The 10,000-nt window shown below is 42.9% G+C and overlaps 2 protein-coding genes across 2 annotated transcripts in view; one reads left to right on the forward strand and one right to left on the reverse strand.

Annotated features, from left to right (window-relative positions):
• LOC114552150 (inaD-like protein) overlaps positions 1–947 on the reverse strand; it is a 62,646-nt gene extending 61,699 nt beyond the window's left edge. Inside the window, exons 1-2 of the mRNA XM_028572788.1 lie at positions 660–947; positions 404–479 (exon numbers count right to left, since the gene is read on the reverse strand). The gene's annotated coding sequence lies outside the window, so the exon portion shown is untranslated. The remainder of the gene's footprint in view (positions 1–403; positions 480–659) is intronic.
• A 2,226-nt stretch (positions 948–3,173) lies between these two features.
• The window catches only part of tm2d1 (TM2 domain containing 1), an 18,594-nt gene continuing 11,767 nt past the window's right edge, over positions 3,174–10,000 (forward strand). Inside the window, exons 1-4 of the mRNA XM_028572790.1 lie at positions 3,174–3,342; positions 4,798–4,875; positions 6,196–6,300; positions 8,181–8,272. Coding sequence (XP_028428591.1) covers positions 3,209–3,342; positions 4,798–4,875; positions 6,196–6,300; positions 8,181–8,272 — 409 coding nt within the window. The 5' untranslated portion in view covers positions 3,174–3,208. The remainder of the gene's footprint in view (positions 3,343–4,797; positions 4,876–6,195; positions 6,301–8,180; positions 8,273–10,000) is intronic.

Raw genomic sequence — 10,000 nt, forward strand, 5'->3', positions numbered from 1 at the left:
CTTTATTCAAGAAAAAGTCATGTTTCTACAAAAAAATCGTAATTTAGCAAGACGAAGAGTCGTAATTTTTCTACAAAAAAGTCGTAATTTTTCAAGACGAAAAGTCGTAATATCTCTACAAAAAAGTTGTAATATTTCTACAAAGAACCGTAACATTTCTACAAAAAAAGTCGTAATATTGTCTCTGCGTGTCTCTGTATGTGTGTGTGTACGCGCGTCCGTGTAGTGTGTATGTGTGTCTCTGTATGTATGTATGTATGTATGTATGTATGTATGTATATATGTGTGTGTGTGAGTGTGAGTGTCACATTGTAACAATACAGTGTTGATAATAAAGTTTGTAGAAAGAAAAAAAGACCGAAACCAAAGCTGCGCTGTGGAGCTCTCACACCTGTAAACTCACCTGAGAAACCAGGAAGTGAAACTCAAACAACTCCAGAGGTGGGGGTAGAGTGGCCGAAACTAAAAATGTGGGTCAACTAAATCAATAAATTAAAAAATGATATCTGCTCTGCGCCTTCATACCCTCTGACGTCACTTTCTTATATCTTAAATCTGTTGTTTGGCAGGTTCACCTCGCAACAGGTGCGTCTAACATTTAAACAACATCAGAAAAACACTCTGAAAGCAGCTGCAACGTCCAAAAAACACACACTTACAAATCAGCGATAACACCACGCTGAACTTCTGCGGGTTTTCATGAGTTTAAATTGTCCAAAAAAACCCAACATTTAAGCAACTTCTCCGCGGTCCGCTTGGTAACTTATACACACAGCTAACGGGAGGCTAGCCGTTAGCATCGCTAGCACGCTAAGTTAGCTTGTTAAATAGCGTCTTTTACAAACTCTTTCCGGGATATTTGGGGCGGATAAACAGTAGCAGGGTGACGCCGACAGTCAGTGGTGAACGCGAGGGGAACAGACACGCTTTAAAAAGGTTTTAAACTGGTGGAGAAACTCACATGAGCTGGATCCAGGCTGGCACATCAGTGTCGCTTTAATGCCGCGTTCGAGTGCTGTCGGAAATATTGGCTCCCAGTGCAGGTTTAGCGGTTTTTTCTTTTAAGCGTTTCTAAACAATTTGTATGGAAGCATGAAAATAAATGAATCACACTCACACACACAGTCATACATACATACATACACACACACACACACACACACACACACAGTCATACATACATACACACACACACACACACACACACACACACACATACATACATACATACATACATACACACACACACACACACACACATACATACATACATACATACACACACACACACACACACACAGTCATACATACATACATGCATACATACATACACACACACAGTCATACATACATACATACACACACACACACACACACACACACACACACACATACATACATACATACATACATACAAACACACACACAGTCATACATACATACATACATACATACACACACACACACACACACACATACATACATACATACATACACACACACACATACATATACATACACACACACACACACACACACACATACATACATACACACACACACACACACACACACAGTCATACATACATACACACACACACACACAGTCATACATACATACATACATACATACATACATACACACACACACACACACACACACACACACATATATACATACATACACACACACACACACACACACACACAGTCATATATATACATACATACATACATACACACACACACACACACACACACACACACACATCATACACACATACACACACACACACACACAGTCATACATACATACATACACACACACACACACACACACAGTCATACATACATACATACACACACACACACAGTCATACATACATACATACATACACACACACACAGTCATACATACATACATACATACATACACACACAGTCATACATACATACACACACACACACACACACACACATACATACATACACACACACACACAGTCATACATACATACATACATACATACATACATACATACACACACACACACACACAGTCAGTCATACATACACACACACACACAGTCATACATACACACATACACACACACACACAGTCATACATACATACATACACACACACACACACAGTCATACATACATACATACATACATACATACATACACACACACACACACACACACACACACAGTCATACATACATACATACACACACACACACACACACACACACAGTCATACATACATACACACACACACACACAGTCATACATACATACATACACACACACACACACACACACACACACACAGTCATACATATACATACATACACACACACACACATATATACATACATACATACACACACACATACATACATACATACATACACACACACACACACACACAGTCATACATACATACACACACACACACAGTCATACATACATACACACACACACACACACACACAGTCATACATACATACACACACACACACACAGTCATACATACATACACACACACACACACACACACACACACACACACACAGTCATACATACATACATACACACACACACACAGTCATACATACACACACACACACACACACACACACACACACACACACACACACACACACACACACACACACACACACACACACACACACACACACACACACACACACACACACACACACACACACACACACACACACACACACACAGACAAATGATTGTTTAACTCCAGACAGAAATCCATCAATCTGTCACATAAAATCAAAGAAAAATAAATTTCGGTGAATTGTAATTTGTTAAATAATTTCTTTAATTCATGCATAAAAAAACTAAACAAATAAAAAAATAGAACAAAATAAAAACTGTTAAATTGAATATTTTTCAAAACGAAACAATAAATAGGATTTAATTTTAAATTAAATTTCAATTAAGAAATGTCATTACAAGACTAGAATCAGGTTATATATAAGCTTATATTATCCCTTACTGTATGTTTAAACATACATAACATTATATATAAACTTTATTACATATAGTATTGTTTAAATTTAGTTTTTAAAACATTATTTGACACTGAGCGCTAAAAAACAACCGCTCTGAATTACCGTTATTCTGACGGTCGTGAACGCACCATCCCGGAACGTAACAGAGAGTGAAGATGGCGTCCTCCTGGAGACGGTTGTTGTGTTTACGCTCCGGGCTCTGGAGCCTGTTGTTTTACTGTGTTTACGCCCACCTAAAGCTCGCTCTGTCGGACGAGGTGGACACATGCGACAACCTAAGTCTCGGACAATATCCTTTCATCGTTGTTTGAGTAACGTAAATCTGATTTAACGGAAGATTAGTCTCCTTAAAGTGGACGCTAGCGGTAGCTAGCCGCAGCTAGCTGAGCCATATTTGTATTACGTTAACGGATGTTTCATTCATAAATATTAATACAGCGGTATGGATGTTGGAGCTGTGCTGGGTTATGGTGCTAGAGTTAAAATATAGGACAGACGGGAAGCTGCTGTTAGCTGTTATAAACCACACACACACACACACACACACACAGTCATACACACAGACACACACACATAGACACAGAGACACACATAGACACACACACAAACAGCCACACAGACAGTCTCTCACACACACACAGTCATACACACAGACAGACACACACACACACACACAGTCATACACACACACACACACACACACACACACACACACAGTCATACACACACACACACACACACACATAGACACAGAGACACACACAGACACACACAAACAGCCACACAGACAGTCTCTCACACATACACTCGTGCACACACACACACACAGACAGACACACACATAGACACAGAGACACACATAGACACACACACAAACAGCCACACAGACAGTCTCTCACACACACACACACACACACAGTCTCACACACATACACTCGTACACACACACACACACACACACACATACAGAGACAGACACACACACAGACAGAAACACAGAGAGAGACACACACACAGTCTCACACACATACACATACACACACACACACACACACACACACACACACACACACACAGTCTCACACACATACAAACACAGAGAGAGACACACACACACACCCACCCACAGACACACATACAGACAGACAGACACACACACACAGAGACACACACACACACCCATATGTTCAAGAGGGAAATGGCTGCAGGTATGAAGGAGAACTCGTACCTGTTATCCAAAAGTCGGTAATCAGTAAAATGTAGGTAAAGTAGGTCTGTCCTCGACTTAAGAAGTTCTTAGTCGACTGACACTTATAGGATTTTGTCGAATAATCGATTAGTTGATTTAATTGACAGAGCTGTGCTCTTTGAGAGGTGGTTAAGACTAGAAAAGCACAATATAAATGTAGTTAATTAACCATCTGTAAAACTGAGTTTCTCCACAATTAATCCTGCAAAAGCACCACTTTAAATCTTGTGTTTACCATAAATGTGCTCAGAAGTTTCTTGGAAATGAGTAATTAAGCATCAATAAGCATAAAAAATGACTAATCGACTAAAGAAATCTTAGTCGACTAAGACCAAAACTACCGATTAGTCGACTAATCGACTAAGACGTGACAGCCCTGAGGTAAAGTATGAAACTGTCCCACTGTGACTGTTATGTTTTTATATCTTCAATCATTTGATTCTTATCATTCATGCGTTAAAGTTTATCAGCAGGATTTTCCTTCACTCTCCTCATGTATCTCTGCAAAGACCCGAAAATCGACGATGCCACCCAGGAGCCGGAGAACTGCCGAGACACGACGGCCTGGGGTGAGCGCACATACACCACATGACCAAAAACATCACGACACACACACACACACACACACACACACACACACACACACACACAGTACATGGCCAGGCTAGGGCCGGGGCGATAGGGAGAAAATCAGCACATGCCCATTTAATGAACATGTACAGCAGTACACATAAAAGTGCCAGATTGTAGCCCAAAGGCTAATTTCCATCTGTAGTCCCATTTGGCAGATTTAAATTACAGTAACAGGACATAAGATAAACACTATTAACATTTGCATATAAAACAGGATAAAACAGGACGAAAGAAAAGAGAAACAGGACAAATTATTAGTAAATGTTAAAACAGAAACACAACATACATATGGTTCACTAAGCTAATACGATACAGCATACAAGTAGGGGTGACCCATACTTGGTTAGTTCTAGGACAAAATATATACAGTAATAACATTTGTTCTATGAAACAAGGAAAAACAAAATGAGAGAAAAGCAAACAAGACAACTTATTAGTAAGTGTTAATGTGTTACACACACATATTTTGGTTTAACCCTCGTGTTGTCTTGCCCGTTGACTAACGAGCAACTTTTTGTTTTTCTGGGTCAAAATGTGAAAAAAAAATTCAACGTTTTGGTCTTTCTGACACTTTTTAGTATGTTCTGTAAATGTTTTTCAGTGCTTTTTTTTTTTTTTTTTTTTTTAAGCTTTTCCCATATTTTTGTCACTTTGTTAGACGTTTTTGTCACTTTTTTGAATATTTTATTAGCTTTTCCCATGTTTTTGTCAATTTTTTTCAAAGTTTTTTAAGCTTTTCCCATGTTTTTGTCACTTTTTTCAAAGTTTTTGTCACTTTTTTCAATGTTTTTGTCACTTTCTTCAAAGTTTTTTAAGCTTTTCCCATGTTTTTTTCACTTTCTTCAAAGTTTTTTAAGCTTTTCCCATGTTTTTGTCACTTTTTTACACAGGAGTTTCCCCCAGGAGACCGGGGATTGGGTCCCGCATGTCTCATTTCCTAAAAGCAATCGTTCGCCGTGATGCTAATTCCTCGAGCCGTCTTTCCTGCTCCGTCTCTATGTCGCTCTTAACACTGTTGCCCCTGGCAACCGATAGCGTAGGATCCCAAAAATGGTGGGCGGGCTCAGACACAGTCCCAAATCGTCACGCAATTTGCTTTTTGTAAATTTAAGGACAATACATCCCATTCAGACATGTCTAAAAAGCGTGTGTGTGTGTGTGTGTGTGTGTGTGTGTGTGTGTGTGTGTGTGTGTGTGTGTGTGTGTGTGTGTGTGTGTGTGTGTGTGTGTGTGTGTGTGTGTGTGTGTGTGTGTGTGTGTGTGCCTCCCAGCGCCGAACATCAGCTGTCGGCTCTCTAACGGGACGGAGTTCAAGTTCAGTGGGGAGGAGGTGGGCTTCAACAAAACCATCCCCTGCAGGAATGTGTGAGTACACACACACACACACACACACACACACACACACACACACACACACACACACACACACACACACACACACACACACACCAGAGATACAAACACTTTTTGTAACTTGTTCAGCATTTTAATAGCGTTTTGACAAACTAACGTGAAAAAAATCCTGCTCGTTATGGTTATTTTGATTGATTATGGCGGTCTGTATTGACCACTCTGATAATATATATATATATGTATATTTTATACAGTGGGGGAAATAAGTATTTGACCCCTTGCTGATTTTGCAGGTTTGCCCACTTACAAAGAATGCAAAAATCTACAATTTTAATCATATGTACATTCTAACAGTGAAAGACAGAATCCCAAAGAAAATTCCAGAAAATCACATCATATGAATTTATTAAAATTGATAACCATCTGATGAGGAAAAACAAGTATTTGACCCCCTGGACAAACAGCATGTTAATATTTTGTAGAAAAGCCATTATTGGCCAGCACAGATGTCAAACGGTTTTTATAGTTGGTGACAAGGTTTGTGCACATTTCGGCAGGGATGTTGGCCCACCTCCCTGCAGACAGCCTCCAAATCATTCAGGTTCCGAGGTTGTCGCCTGGCAACTCGAATTTTAAGCTCCCTCCAAAGATTTTCAATCGATTCAGGTCTGGAGACTGGCTAGGCCACTCCAGAACCTTGATGTGCTTCTTCTTCAGCCACTCTTTTGTTGCTTTGGCGGTGTGCTTAGGGTCATTGTCGTGCTGAAACACCCATCCTCGACCCATCTTCAGCTCTCTCACTGAGGGAAGGAGATGTCGGTCCAGAATTCCACGATACATGGCCCCGTCCATCCTCCCCTCAATACGATGGAGTTGTCCCGTCCCCTTGGCTGAAAAGCACCCCCAAAGCATGATGTTGCCACCACCATGCTTGACGGTGGGGATGGTGTTCTTTGGGTTGTACTCGGTGTTCTTTGCCCTCCAAACACGACAAGTTGAAAAGTTCTATTTTGGTCTCATCTGACCACATCACCTTCTTCCAGGCCTCTTCTGAGTCGTCCAGGTGGTGAATGGCGAACTTCATGCGGGCCTGTACATGTTTCTTCTTGAGCAGGGGGACCTTGCGTGCGCTGCAGGATTTCAATCCATGACGGCGTAGTGTGTTACCAACCGTTTCTTTTGTAACTGTGGTCCCAGCTGCCTTCAGTTGATTCATCAGTTCCCCCCTTGTGGTTTTGGGATGATTCCTCACCGTTCGCATGATCAGGGACACCCCACGAGGCAAGATCTTGTGTGGAGGCCCAGACCGAGGGAGGTTGGCGGTGGTGTGGTGCTTCTTCCATTTCCTGATAACTGCACCGACAGTTGATCTTTTCTGTCCAAGTTGCTTTCCGATTCTCTTGTAGCCCATCCCAGCCTTGTGCAGATCAACAATCTTGTCCCTGATGTCCGTAGAAAGCTCTTTGGTCTTGCCCATGGTGGTGATGTTGGATGCTGGTTGTTTGGGTGTTGACAGGTGTCTTTTATACAGGTAACGAGGTGAGGCAGGTGTATTTGATGTAGATAATTGGTTCGGATTGGGGCTGTGTCTTAAAGAAAGACTAACTGGCTTGTAGGAGCCAGAATACTTGCTGTTTGTCCAGGGGGTCAAATACTTGTTTTTCCTCATCAGATGGTTATCAATTTTAATAAATTCATATGATGTGATTTTCTGGAATTTTCTTTGGGATTCTGTCTTTCACTGTTAGAATGTACATATGATTAAAATTGTAGATTTTTGCATTCTTTGTAAGTGGGCAAACCTGCAAAATCAGCAAGGGTCAAATACTTATTTCCCCACTGTATATATATATATATATATTATAATATAATGAGTATTTTCTCTGTCTCAGGAGTGGTTATTCCTACAAAGTGGCCGTGGCGTTGTCTCTGTTCCTGGGCTGGCTGGGAGCGGACCGCTTCTACCTGGGATACCCCGCTCTAGGTACACAGTCCTTCCAGATACTGCAAAAGTCAGGAATCTGAAATAGAGATAGCTTTAGTCTCAAAACATTGCTTAAAAAATGAAAACGTAGCAGTGTGGATGTAGCCTGAACGTAGCAGAGTGGATGTAGCCTGAATGTAGCGGTGTGGATGTAGCCTGTAGCATGAACGTGGCCGTGTGGATGTAGCATGAACGTAGCCGTGTGGATGTAGCCTGAACGTAGCAGTGTGGATGTAGCCTGAACGTAGCAGAGTGGATGTAGCCTGAACGTAGCGGTGTGGATGTAGCCTGAATGTAGCGGTGTGGATGTAGCCTGAATGTAGCGGTGTGGATGTAGCCTGTAGCATGAACGTGGCGGTAGCAGTGTGGATGTAGCTTGAACGTGGCGGTGTGGATGTAGCCTGTAGCATAAACGTAACGGTGTGGATGTAGCCTGTAGCATGAACGTAGCCGTGTGGATGTAGCCTGAACGTAGCAGTGTGGATGTAGCCTGAACGTGGCGGTGTGGATGTAGCCTGAACGTGGCCGTGTGGATGTAGCCTGAACGTGGCCGTGTGGATTTAGCCTGAACGTAGCAGTGTGGCCTGCCTGTAGCCTGAACGTGGCGGTGTGGATGTAGCCTGAACGTAGCAGTGTGGATGTAGCCTGAACGTAGCCGTGTGGATGTAGCCTGAACGTGGCCGTGTGGATGTAGCCTGAACGTAGCCGTGTGGATGTAGCCTGAACGATGCGGTGTGGATGTAGCCTGTAGCATGAACGTAGCTGTGTGGATTTAGCCTGAACGTAGCCATGTGGATGTAGCCTGAACGTAGCGGTGTGGATGTAGCCTGAACGTAGCAGTGTGGATGTAGCCTGAACGTAGCCGTGTGGATGTAGCCTGTAGCATGAACGTAGCTGTGTGGATTTAGCCTGAACGTAGCCATGTGGATGTAGCCTGAACGTAGCCGTGTGGATGTAGCCTGAACGTAGCCGTGTGGATGTAGCCTGAATGTAGCGGTCTGGATGTAGCCTGTAGCATGAACGTAGCTGTGTGGATTTAGCCTGAACGTAGCCATGTGGATGTAGCATGAACGTAGTGGTGTGGATGTAGCCTGAACGTAGCAGTGTGGATATAGCCTGAACGTAGCCGTGTGGATGTAGCCTGTAGCCTGAACGTAGCGGTGTGGATGTAGCCTGTAGCATGAACGTAGCCATGTGGATGTAGCATGAACGTAGCGGTGTGGATGTAGCCTGAACGTAGCCGTGTGGATGTAGCCTGAACGTAGCCGTGTGGATGTAGCCTGTAGCCTGTAGCCTGAACGTAGCGGTGTGGATGTAGCCTGTAGCATGAACGTAGCCATGTGGATGTAGCATGAACGTAGCGGTGTGGATGTAGCCTGAACGTAGCCGTGTGGATGTAGCCTGAACGTAGCGGTGTGGATGTAGCCTGAACGTAGCGGTGTGGATGTAGCCTGAACGTAGCTATGTGGATGTAGCCTGTAGCCTGAACGTAGCGGTGTGGATGTAGCCTGTAGCCTGAACGTAGCGGTGTGGATGTAGCCTGTAGCATGAACGTAGGGGTGTGGATGTAGCCTGAACGTAGCCGTGTGGATGTATCCTGAACGTAGCCATGTGGATGTAGCCTGAACGTAGCCGTGTGGATGTAGCCTGAACGTAGCCGTGTGGATGTAGCCTGTAGCCTGAACGTGGCGGTGTGGATGTAGCCTGTAGCATGAGCGTGGTGGTGTG

Source organism: Perca flavescens, unplaced genomic scaffold (assembly GCF_004354835.1).
Source record: "Perca flavescens isolate YP-PL-M2 unplaced genomic scaffold, PFLA_1.0 EPR50_1.1_unplaced_scaf_8, whole genome shotgun sequence".
NCBI lineage: Eukaryota > Metazoa > Chordata > Actinopteri > Perciformes > Percidae > Perca > Perca flavescens.